Genomic DNA, 13693 nt, shown 5'->3' on the forward strand with positions numbered 1-13693 from the left:
AGAAAAAAATGCACTTTATTTCCCTTCTCAGTTTATCAAGTTTCAGCTTCCAACCACAGGATCTCATTATGCCTTTTTCTGTTAGATTAAAGAGCTCTCTCTTATCAGAAATCTTTCGCACATAAGAACATGCACACTGATCTAGTCATGTATGTTGCCCTCTGATGGGGTCACGGGCTCTGCCTACCAATAACAGGCTCCACAAGGGGGAAATGAGGCAACTCAGGTTCACCTGTGACTCACTGAGTGGGAGGCAGAGGCAGGGAGCACCCATGCATGACAAAACAAAGCTACCCCCAAAAGGGTCTGGTTAGAGAACAGAGGCTCCTAGGAGAAGCCCTGTCCCCAAAATGCAAAAAGAAAAACTCTCCAAGTGGAGGGCTCCTTGGGGAAGCTGATGAGGGAGCTCACTAGGAAAGGAAACAAAGGAAGAATATGCCTAGGTGGGAGAGGCTCAGAAAGGGAGCGGCTCAGAAAGGGAGCAACTATGAATGCCAAGTCTCAGCAAAACCTGGAAGGACTTCGTCAAGTAGCAGCAGAAGTCCCAAATGAGAGGATTTATATACAGCTCTGAGGAAGGGTCGTCATAGTTTGACTACTGTGGGGACCTTGACCCAAGTGGAGAGACTTTTCCTCAGACAAGAGGCCCTGACTCCTGAAAAGGATACCAGGTCAAGAAGGCACTTGGTAAGGGACTTGACATAGGTGAGGTTGACAGACTAAAGTTAACTTAGTCCCTTCTCCCTCCAGCTAAAGATGTTGGAATGCTGGTCTATTTATATAATGTTCTGCCTTTGGTTTAAGGAAAGCAGAACCCTGAAGGGGCACTATTCAATATACATAAGCTTCATTGGACTTATTGAAAGCCCACTAAGTGAAATGGAGGCTGAGATGTAATTGCGGACTTGCACTGGACCACTAGGGGCACTCCATGCATGAGGGCCCCATCACACCTTCTCCTGGATAAACCTGAGCACCTTAAATCTCTAACTACAACAGCATTTTTTCCAGACCTCAAATCATTCTTTTCTGAATGCTTTCCGTTTTTCCAACATCCTTTTTGAAGTATGGACATCAGAATTGGGTATTATTCCAGTAATCGTCTTGTTTATGCTGTATACAGGAGTTAAAAACCATCTCCCTATTCCTACCTGATATTCTCCTACCTATACACTCAAGAATTATCTTCACCTTGTTGACTACACCACCACACCAGGAGTGCTCCTGTTTAATCTATTATGTACAATGACTCCCCAAGTCCTTTTCAGTGTCACTGCAGTCCATGTATCTTGTAAATGTGGCCTACGTTATTTTTTTTCTAGATACAGGAACTTGCATTTCCCTATATAAAAATGTTCAGGTCTATTTACCTTAGAATAGAGGAGGATAAATAGGGACATTATAAAAAAGTACTCAAAATTAATGAATAGCGTTCTTGAGAGGATCGACTGGAAGCATCTATTCAAATTGTTTTAGGACAGCAATAGAGAAAACTCTTATCAGTGAATAAATCAGGAACGAAAACGGTACCTTGTTTTACCAGATCTAATAAAATGCAGAGAACTGCAAAGCCAGTCTAACGGTTCTTTCTTGCTTGTACTCCTGGCCATAGGAGGGCCATATTTTTTTCTCCAATACAGCCTTTAGTGCTGTACTGAAGTCTCTGAAGACCAAGGATCCTTGTTTAAGGCAACAATCACAAAGTAGTCCCCTCCCCAGAGGCAAAGAGATGCCTGGCTAGCAATGAGCCCCTCTGCAGAAATCCTCATAGTAGATTTCAGACATCAGTCATTTGACGAGATTGTGAAGAGTTAGATGCCACCTCATCAACGTTTCAGTTAAAAACATTTCCTCAAGCCTTTAACATCTCTATGCCAAGAATCACTTTGGAACCTAGTCAAGTCAGAAGTTATAGAACTTAGCCATGATACTCCCAGAACAATCATATAAGGATCTTCATAAATGTTCAAAGGAATCTTCACAACTAAACTCAATTTAATTCTCTTAAATGAGAGTAATAATGATAAAAGAAGCATGAGTTTTTCCTTCAAACTGAGGTTAATTTTATCTTCAACTTACTTCATCTATGAAGATGTGTGTAAACTCTGCAAGGCTTTTGGCACCAACTATTTTCTGAAGGAGAACTCCAGTTGTCATGTACATTAATCTTGTGTCCTTCGTTGCTACTTTCTCTAGCCCAACCTAAAACATGGGGAAAAATATTTCCTTGCTCCAAATATGTTTCGTACATGACATGCTATTAGACAGTTCAAAATTCTAAGCAAAAAGCACAGATGTGTGATGCTTCTCATAAACAAGTATATCTGAAGCACCGCAGATTGAAATGCAGTGTAAATCAGTTATGAGGGCCCATTTAAACTTCTGAAAGCAATTAATGAAGTGTCTTTTCCATGCATCATAACTTTAGAGCCCACAGCCAACTAACTAAGGTGGAATGGTACAGTATCTCCTTGGCAAATCTCAGAACCACAAACAAATTTACATAATCAAGGCTGTTTGAGAGTAGTTTGAAACTTCAGCTGTTCCTGCTGTAGGTCCAACCTGAAAAACTGTTCTTTAAGAGATTTTAAAGTAGGAGAAAAAAAATTGCTGATCTCATCTTCATTCAAAGTGGCGAAATGTTCTGCTCAAAACTAAACAAAAAATTAACCTGGCAGGGAATGGGGAGGAGACTATTTTCAGAAAGAGACCAAACACGGGTTGTGTAATCCCAAAGAGAAGAAAGTTCTGGTCAGCTATGTTAAAAGAAGCGTTTTTAATCATTTTGTAAGTTTTGTAACCTTAACTATTTTGGGTGCTGCTAGACTTCAACTAGTTTTCCAGGGCAAAATTATCCTCTTTATTTTTTATTTCTTTGGGTTGTTCTCAGCCCACACAAATCCTAGTAAAAATATACAAGAAAAATATCAGAAAACAACAGGACACATGCAACCATTTTACACTTAAGCCTTTTCCTCCCACAGTGAACCAACTAGCAATTATATGATTTTTAGTTCAAAATCTCAGCATAGAAGGGAAAGGATCCCATCTAAAAATTAAGTAACTGGAACGACATGAGGCCATACGTGGAGTATTGTGCCCAGTTTTGGTCCCTCTACTACAGAAGGTATGTGGACAAACTGGAGAGAGTCCAGCAGAGTGCAACAAAAATGATTAGGGGGGTAGGGCACATGACTTATGAGGAGGAGCTGAGGGAACTGGGCTTGTTTAGTCCACAGAAGAGTGAGGGGGGATTTGATAGCAGCCTTCCACTACCTGAAGGGGGGTTCCAAAGTGGACGGAGCTTGGCTGTTCTCAGTGGTGGCAGATGGCAGAACAAGAAGCAACAGTTTCAAGTTGCAGTGGGGGAGGCCTAGGTTGGATATTAGGAAATGCTATTTCCCTGTGGGAGTGGCAAAGCGCTGGAATGGGTTACCTAGGGAGGTGGTGAAATCTTCATCCTTAGAGGTTTTTAAGGCCTGGCTTGACAGAGACATGGGATGATTTAGTTGGGGTTGGTCCTGCTCTGAGCACGGGGTTGGACTAGATGACCTCCTGAGGTCTCTTCCAACCCTGATATTCTATTGATGTATTTGTTCTACCAAATTATAACTGAGAGGCAACAGTGTCCGCTTTTCTTAAAGTTATAAAACAGTTTTCAATTATAAGCTCATGTTTACATAAATATTTAGAATTTCCACCTTTGGGAGTGGAAGTTTCCCATACTTGCTCCCTGTCTGAAGATGTGTTTCTCTTTTTTCCTAATTAAGATTGAGCAAAATTCCTTCAGTTTTTTTGAAGTTATGTGAAGACTCAAACTTTTCCACTATAAAGACTCCTAATTTATGTTTTTCTAAAAGTTATGCTCTAGGAATTATTTTGGGGAAGTTACGCAGCTTGTGTTATACAGGAGGTCAGACGAGAGGATCACAATGGTCCCTTCTGACCTGAAAATCTAACCCAGCGTTAGGCAATCTATGGCACATGTGCTGAAGGCAGCACACGAGCTGATTTTCAGTGGCACTCACACTGCCTGGGTCCTGGCCACCAGCCCAGGGGGCTCTGCATTTTAATTAAAATTTTAAATGAAGCTTCTTAAACATTTTAAAAACCTTATTTACTTTATATACAAAAAATAGTTTAGTTATATATTATAAAACTTCTAGAAAAAGACCTTCTAAAAACGTTAAAATGTATTATTGGCACATGAAACCTTAAATCAGAGTGAATAAATGAAGACTCGGCACAGCACTTCTGAAAGGTTGCCGACACCTGAGCTAACCAAACGTTATGACAAAGGCTACAGCAAAATCAGCTCAAATCCGAAACTTGACGTGGACAATCTGTAGTGAGGACTACAGCACTTTTGCATGGTTGGTGGGGAGAAGGAAATGTAGACTGAAAATGAGCATAGTACGTGCTTGAAAATTTTCACCAAGCAAAATCTAATGAAGTCCTGCTCTTTCCTGCCAGCTCTGCCTTTCCATGCCCAACCTCACAGGCCCAGAATCTAACTGCTGTTAGAAAATCCAACTTCTGCAAGTGAGAATGGACATTTTGGAGATTGTGGGGGGTAGGAAATCGTAGGATTTAGTGACAATATTTGAGTGGAGAAGGAGTTGAAAGTGACACCAAGGTTGTAACCAAGTGGAGCAGAATGGATGACAGAGCTGCTCCAATAACTGAGACAGGATGGGGAAGGGTGGATTTAGGAGGAAAAAGAAGTTAAGCTTTCGACAGGTTGAGAAGTTGTTGGTACCAAGACATCCATGAAGAGATGTTTGAGACAATCAGATGCAAGTTTGGACAGACAGGAGAAGATCGATCTAAAGGTATCAACACAGACATGGTAAAGCCAAGCAGTTGGATGACGTTATCTAAAGAGAACAAAGGAACAGAAAGACTAAATATAGTTCCCACTGAATAATGTTACAGAACAGAAAAAGGACACACCCAGTGAAAGAAAGAAAGAAAGAAAAAGAGCTATGAAAGCCAAGACTGTGCAAGAGGAAGTGAGTTTCAAAAAGAACCAAGTGAGTCTAAGACCAGGGTGCTGAAGCGGAAAAAATGGAGAATGGGGTTAGGAGAGGAAAGCTTATGCTTGACAGTTTGTTATTTGTTAAGCATCAACAACATGCTCAGCATCTACTTTGGGGGTTTTAATAGTGCTTTTCACTGTGGCACCCAACTTCATCAGGCCCGTACCTTTGATCTAAAATATTCCTGTGACATTATTGACATGAACTATGACTGTACAGATCATTGTTGCAACTAAAGTCCTCTAGTTACACCAAATCTTGTACAAAAGGAGATGAAGTAAGGTGTCTATGGAAAGGTTGTAATTTGCTGGTTATGATTATGATGTCTGTATCTGTGTATCATTTTTGTATTTGAAGTTATGAATATTGGCTATGTACTTGTAGCTCAAGGTGTTTGATTTTAAGCAGCATCAGTGAAGCACTTGGTCAGCTTCTTGAGAAAGGACTACCCTGAGTAAGTGCCCAATCAAGAAACATTTAACTGACAATGGACTTTGGGAGACGCCAATCCTCATCTGAGCTTTCCTGGGAACATTAAAAATAACATTAAACAGTGCAAAAGCAAAAAAGAGAGCAAAAAGCTGAATTATTCATGGACATGCCACTACAAACTCCATCTTGTTGCTGTGATTTTGCACAGCAGAACAAAGAGGTTTCTGCCCACAAGAGAGAATATAAAAAGGACCTGGAAGCCTCTCCATTTTGTCTTCAGCTGGCTTGAGAGATGGCCTCTCCACCCTAAAGAGATGCCTGAAAGAAACTGGGACAAAGGACTGTTAACTACGGGGGTGTGAATTATTGCTGGACCCAGGCCATGTACCATGACATTAGTCTGAAAAGGATTGGGCCCAGACTAGGAAGGAGTCTAGTCTGCGAAAGAAGCTGATTGGAAAATCTCTGAGGATAAGATTTACCTCTACTCAGTTTCCTACTGTATTAGGCTCAGACTTCCATGTTTTGTTTTATTTTGCTTGGTAACTTACTTTGTTCTGTCTATTACTTAGAACCACTTAAATCCTACTTTTTATATTTAATAAAAATCACTTTTTGCTTATTAATTAACCCAAAGTAAGTAATTAATACCTGGGGGGGCAAACAGCTGTGCATCTCTCTCTATCAGTGTTAAAGAGGGCGGTTAATTTATGAATTTACCATGTATAAGCTTTATACAGAGTAAAACAGATTTATTTGGGGTTTGGATCCCATTGGGAGCTGAGTGTCTGGGTACTGGAGACAGGAACACTTCTCAAGCTGTTTTCAGTTAAGTCTGCAGCTTTGGGGACATGGTTCAGACTCTGGGTCTGTGTTGCAGCAGGCTTGCATGTTTGGCTCAACAAGGCAGGGTTCTAAAGGCCCAAACTGGCAGAGAAAACGGGCTCAGAGGTAGCCTCAGCACATCAGGTGACAGTCACAAGGGGCTCTCTGTGACCCAACCCATCACAATTCTCTTTAAAGAAGATTATGAGATTGTGGTCAGAGAGGATTAATAGAAGAAGGGATTGCAGAGCAAGTTGTAGATGAAGAGAAGGCAGCAAGGACAGAATCTTTATTTTACAAAGAGGAAGGAAAACGCTGTTTCACAAGAAAAATGGAGCTGAATGGACAAATACTTAGAGGAAGGCCACAGGGTTTCCATTTTTTCTTGAGGTGCTGAGCAGAAACCAAAAAATAAAATAAATAATAATAATAATAATAATTGAAACAGAACTGCTGCTGGGACACAGAAAGAACAAGCAATGGGAAAGGAGAGGAGGAGGAGTACAAAACCCTTTGCTTCATCCTCCTGCCTCACTCACACTTCCTCCTCCTCCCTGGGCCATGCTCTGCTCCAGTGAAACACCACTTCAGGGTGGTGAGGTGCCAGCTATCTTGGTCCCACAGCCCTGCTGTTTGCAGGGCTTTGCCAGCTCTTCACTAGAATAGCAAGTGCATGGGGAAGGGAAGCAGCACTACTCCATTATGTACCAGGTGACACCCTCCCTCCCTCATCCATATCCACAAGCCATAGTTTCTTGCCATGCCCCCAAAATTGTGACAGGTGATAGCAAAAACTCATCAGATTTGGGCCATGACAAGAAATCACAGTTAGGGAGAATCAAACTATTTATGTTGAAAAATCTATGCCATAAAATTTAATAACTAGGCAATGTGGACAATTTAAAATATCTGGTGGAGTCTAATTTTTGCATTTCCTGGTTGATAATTTAAATTGCGCTACTTTAAAAAAGAAGAGAAAATTGGTTTGATTTTAATAACCACTTCCAGCTAACAACCTCCACTTCTGCCATAGTTCTGCTTTAAAAGCTATTTACACTGCTCTGGGTTACTTGTGGTATAACCAACATGATAAAGGAAAGCAGAAAAGGAATTTTTTTCCTCTCATTTCCAAATCATGCACTTCATACAGTTTGAAACATTATCATACCTGATAGCCTACAAATCCACCTAATGCCCATGATCGCTCCCTGCTAATCCATCTTGCAATGCTGCTGGCACCAATTTTTCGAGGTTGGGTAACAACAATGTTGCAGTAGGTAGAGTGCTGACTGTAGTAATCCAAAATATACTGCGGAAGTTGCGTACTTTTACCACTACCAGTTGCTCCATGTACAATTACAACTGAATTGCTTTCTATCAAAGAAACTACCTGAAATTAAAAATTTTAAAGAATGCTCATAAGACCATAAAATATTTCAGTATAGAATTTCAAATAGTATTTAACAATTTCCTTATTTACTTCCATGATTTTTTTTTTTTTAAGAACTCATTTAAGGTAACAAACTGATGTGCACATATATACACGTGAATAATGTCTAGCTAGAAACAGTAACTGAAATATTTCAATTATGAAAAAAACTGTAGTAAAAATTGGCCCTGTGCTACAAACAGAGCCTTTCAATGAAACTATACATTTAATCTGGAATGAATTTAATACCAAAATTTTCCTTCCGAAAAATACCATAAGTGTGGATTTGCAGTTTTAGTCCATTAACAGCAGAAGTTCAATTCATTCAATAACTATAGTTTACCTCTTCCTTACATCTGGTTATGGGCAAATCAGGGTATTTATAATTAGTTTTTGGTACACAAGTCACATCACGGGATTCACGTGGAAGTGGTGATGGAGTAGCTGCAAAGAAAGAAAGAATCTAAGTCAAGTTCCTGTAGTTACAACAGAAATGTGAGCTAGTGAATACATTCATTGTACCTGAAAAGCACACTTCTTCAAAGGACCCTATATTACACCTAGGGGGAATTCTGCACATCTCCAGATGCACAGAATTCTTCTGTCCCGCATAACTTTGTATTTTCCCATATAAAATACATTTTGCACAAGCAGTGCTGCAGTTCTGGGGTGGAACTTATTTTCGGTGAAGAAAAAAAAATTCTCTGCCTAGTGCTGCAGAATTCCCCCAGGAGTAGAAGTTCATCACAGCACCCTGCCGGAAGAGCCAGGTTTGGAGCACACAGGGCTGCTGGTGGGTCACAGACTGGGGCTCAGAATGGCTAGTGGTGGGGACAGACTGGGGCGTAGGCTCAGGAACTACTGGGGTTACAACGTTGAGCCTGGGGATGGGGGAGAGAGTGCAGAGACCCATAGGGATGGGGACTGCGGAGACAGGGGCAGATGTGCCTGACTGAATAGGTAGGGCATGGTGTCAGCCAAGGTCTGCATGGGGCAGGCTTCCCAACTTCCTAACAATCTCCTTCCCCCTCCCCCCCCCAAAAAACCCACCACCTTCTCCCACCCACACCCAACACCCTCCAAGTTCACTCAGGTTCCTTTCCTCTCCTTCAACTCCTCCATTATCCCTGACTCCCCACAAGCCTTTGCACTACTTCTTACAGGTGCAGGAAATAAATTACTCAACATTATGCATTAATATGCCTAATGAGGAATCTATTTGTAAGAAAAAAAAAATTGACCAGAATTTTTTTTTGGTCTGTATTGTTACAGACATACTCACTGACAGATATTTTGAAATCACTTACCAAAATAATTGAAACTGGCAGGATTACATTGTGTTATTTTGACAAATAAAATATGCAGAATTTTCAAATACTGCATGCAGAATTTTTTTTTTGGCACGGAATTTCACCAGGAGTACTATATCAAGGTTTAGCTCATGCATTTGCTTATTAATACTCGGAAATGTATTAGGTAATTCTTCTAACAAACTTTCTCCATATGAGCAACTCTTGGGATTTTTTGGTAGTTACTCTAGAAAACATTTGTTTACCTCATTGTTTCTGGGCCCTAGTGTCATGCTCACACACTACTCTCCAATCTTACATGCTATTGGAACTACTCTCTGCATAAAGCTTTTTTCCTTTCCTCTTTACCTCAGAGAGCCAAATATCCTGCACGGTCCTCACAACTATTACTACCATCCCAGTTCCTAGGAATCACATCCAGGTTTTCAGAGCAACTACCAATTTATCCAACTCTTCCAAACAGCAGGATAAAATGGCAAGACCCTTAACTACACCCTTGCGCCACTTGTTTCCTTTCATCCCCCATCCTCACAATGAAATCCTTCTCCTTCAACTACAAGCTAAAGTCAAATTTGGACATGACAGTCCGATATTAAACACTATCTTCTTCATCTAATATCTGATCATTAACTTTTCTCTTAAATAAATTCTACAGTCTCGCGGCAGGGACACCAAGCTAAGAGAATTTACAAATTCATTTATGGGCACAATTATTATGGGGAAACATGGAAAAACATAAAACCTTTTGATGCGCATGTCATCATGGCACATGTATAATAAAAAGAGAGTAAATGCTAGCTTCAGAACAGGTGGAAAAACCCCAATAACTGCTTTGTAGGTAAATACTTTTATGAAAGTGCAATTAGATATTATGGGTGAAAACCCAGCCCTACTGAAATCAATGGTAGAGCTCCCACTGACTTCAGAAGAGTCAGGATTTCACCTTAAGTCATAAAATTCACTTATATGAACAGGCAAAGAGTAACTTTAAAGTTATATAATGTAAAAACAAAGTTGTTTCAAAATAGGAAGATTCCTTATTTTAAAAAGTAAAATAAGCTATGAATAAATACCTTTCCCAGTTTTGTTGATTTTCTGAGGAATAATGACTATGAATGTTTTCACAGAACACAGATTAGATTAAAAACTCTGAGGCAGAGACTGTCTTTCTACGCATTTGTAACATATCTGTATTATTATACCGGTAACAACGAACATATCAGAACTCAGAGCTAAATAATACAAGTAATTATACAAGAAGCAGCAATTAGTTTTTTGTTAGGCACTTCTAGAATAGTTTCTACTGTCAACAGGAACTCTCTACAAACAATCCTTCCCATAACATGGAAAGAATGTAGAGAAGCCTAGATTCTAATATAATACATGAGAGCAATAGGTTCAGATAATTGCTACATACTGGTTCAGCTCACATCAACAAAATATGGACAAGACAGAAGTTCATATCAAAACAAAAGTCCCTAAAGAATATTAACATTGTCCTTTTCTAAAAGACTTTTGGGACAGGATTCTAAATACATTTCCCAGGAAAATTCATATATAGCATTCTGTCACAACATGAAGCAAAGGATAACTGGCTGCCCTCTAGCACATTCAAAGATGTCACTACTGAGACATCAGTACCTCTGCATGATTTGACCAACACTGGAAGAAGTCTCAAGCTGTTAGGGAAATGCTTCTGGCATCAGTGTATTTAAATCATTGTTCCTAAAATAATGTCAATTTTAAGCTATTTAAGATATTTCTATGCAATAATTTTATTATGCTCAGTACCGCAAAACAAAAAACAACACCCTGTTAAAAATATAAAGGATACTAGCATGAAAGTCCAATTCCAAAAGCAAAGAAGGGAATTAAAGGAAAAGATTATAAATATAGATGTGGCAGTAGCTTTAAGGACAAGTTATTAAAAGAAGCTTTATGGTATTCTTTAAAAGTGGGAAAGGATGGAAAAAGATGGCATGCGTTCTACACTCTAGGGCTTAACATAGCAAAAGCATGATATATTGCAGATTTAGACACAATAGTGGAATCCTTATAAGTGGTACGTGGACTATTGACAGACAACTGTTCTAACCCCAATCTCAACAAACCGAACTTTCATGTAGCCAGGGCCAATAAGACTCCACATACATATTGAGCAACAGGAAGATCAATTTAACCTCAAGGGATAACATTTCAAATTTCTTAATGATGACACACAATAGGAAAATTTATCAAGTTTCCCTTCTTCAAGTCATAAGGTCCACAGATCAGTTTACACACTTTAGCTGCTTGCAATTTGGGGACAGAACCAGCCCAGCCAGTCATTGGCAGCCAGGAAACAACCCACCCAAGGAAGCTCCCTCCAGTTGAGATAACTTCTATAGCCAAGACAATTCAAGTCTACTTTCCTAAATCACAATGTGCATTAAATACACTTTGAGGGAAAAGTACAATAATTTCTCCTACTGCAGAATATGGGAAATCTCACATAACGATAATAAACCCACAGATGTACTTTGAGCGAGATAAGAGAAAGACTAGCCCTTTTGAGTTTTTTGTATATAGTCTAAGATCAAAGGGAGGGAGCAACTTCAATGGAATTGCACCAAATTTGGAATCATTTTCACTTTTGTAGGTAAGTGCGACGAGTCATCAATTTCCTACCATGTAGTAACACTTCCTTCATCTCCTCGGAGCAGCAGCTCTCTGTGTGTTAGAACCAGGAAGAAGCCAAGCCTGGAGCTGGATGGATCTGTCTGTCGTTTTGGGAGAGTAGGCGAGGAAGGGGTTAAAGAGGAATAGGAGGATACATTGCTAGTTGTGTCAGATATAGGTACCACACTTGTCTCGGCCAGGTGGGGGCAATAAATATAACTTCTTTTTCCCCGCCTTATCTTTAAATAGGACCTTCAATATTAGAGGGAATGGAGGAAAGGCGTACAGCAGCTCTCTGCCCCACTGAAGAAGGAAAGCATCTCCTAGGGACTGTTTCCCCAGTCCAGCTCTGGAGCAGTAGCAGAGACATTTCTCCTTCTGGTAAGTAGCAAACAGGTCTGTTGTTGGAGTTCCCCCATCAACGGACTAGGCTGTGCAGCTCTGTTGGGTTCATTTCTCATTCATGGTCATGTGAGAAATTTCAGCTGATACATTTTATATCCCTGCCAGGCAAGTGGCTGATATGAGTACATTGTGGTGGATGCACCAATTTCAGAGTTTTAGTGCTTCCATGCAAAGGGAAGGTGATCTGGTGCCCCCTTCATGACTTACGTAAAACATGCACGCTATGTTGTTTGTTATGATTTTTGTGTAAGTATCCCTGATGAATGCGAGAAATTGTTCACAGGCATTTCTGATGGCTTTTAATTCCCAAAGGTCGATACCGAGTACAGCTTCCATGGGAGGCCATTTTCCCTGAAGTCTGCAGCTGTTTAGGTGGGCTCCCCAGTCTATCACAGTCTATTGTTCAAATCAGTGCTGATGGAGGTTGTGTGAATGGGATCCCTACACAGATATTGAATGGGTCTTTCCATCATTCCAGGAAGTGTATGACCCTGGAGGGCATTGACAGTGGCTTGTGTAGCTTGTCATTGTTCGGAGTGTAAACAGATCTGAGCCATGTCTATAGACACCTCGTGTGTCCATGCGAGGTGTCCATGACACCATGTGCCCAAGAAGCTAAAGGCTGAAGCTGAAGGTATTGTTCTCACCTTTCTCAAACTCAGATGCTGCTTTCCCTTTTAACACTATCCAGCCATAGGAACCTTGAATCTGCTTATTTGGAAGAAGTGGTAGCAGCCATACATTTCAAATGTCTTGAATGTTTTGTGATACGGAAAGTCTTGCTAGATTTTTGCTGCTTTGTCCCAGAGTGCTACAGGGCATCTTCTAGTCCCATCACTATCTAGTCTGTTTAGTTTCCCCTCAATTGATACTACACAGCTGGAGGCAGAGCACTGATCAGAAGAGATTGACTGCAACACACAAATCTGCATGAACTGAGCTCCTACACCATGACGAAGTGGAACAGCAGGAAAAGAAAAGGGATGGGAGGAAGCAGACAGAGAAATAACAGGAGAGCATCCATATGCGATTCCGTGTTTTTATTTATATTCAGTGGGATAATTGATAAATGCTGTTTCAGTAAGTGACTGAAAGGAAGTGACTAAAGGAGGGATGTAACTATTTATAGTATATTGAGGGCATAAACATGAAGGAGAAGTTTTAGGGCAGACCAAGAAAACAGAAATAGAAGAAATGGAAGGATATTAGGAAAAGATAAATTTATCAGGCAGAATATCAATAAAGATTTTTCAGCTGGAATATATAAACTTCCTATTTCTTTCATGGAAAGTATTGCAAGCATCAATCTCATTTAAAAATAAATTGGTGAAAGCACTAGAAAATATACTTTAGGTAGAAATCTTGTGTTAGCAAAGGAAAAGATGTACAAATGACATTTTTCCATAATCAGTATTAATATATAATGGCACAAGTAGGCATTCTGCAATTAAATGGCTATTTAGCTAATTTCTTTTATGAAACTTCACAAACTGGGCCAACTTGATGCCCTCTCACCTCGTCACTGAAAGAGATGAAAAGACTAGGGCATACACTGTATTTTTCTCAAAAAAAGGGCTGTCCTACATCAACTAATT

General features: G+C 40.0%; 1 protein-coding gene across 1 annotated transcript in view; it reads right to left on the reverse strand.

Moving 5' to 3' along the window:
• Positions 1–13693, reverse strand: part of TDRD9 (tudor domain containing 9) — a 148558-nt gene that overhangs the window by 111363 nt on the left and 23502 nt on the right. Inside the window, 3 exon segments of the mRNA XM_030558641.1 lie at positions 2080–2202; positions 7465–7686; positions 8069–8169. Of these exon segments, the coding sequence (XP_030414501.1) occupies positions 2080–2202; positions 7465–7686; positions 8069–8169 (446 nt within the window).

Source organism: Gopherus evgoodei, chromosome 4 (assembly GCF_007399415.2).
Source record: "Gopherus evgoodei ecotype Sinaloan lineage chromosome 4, rGopEvg1_v1.p, whole genome shotgun sequence".
In the NCBI taxonomy this organism is placed as follows: domain Eukaryota; kingdom Metazoa; phylum Chordata; order Testudines; family Testudinidae; genus Gopherus; species Gopherus evgoodei.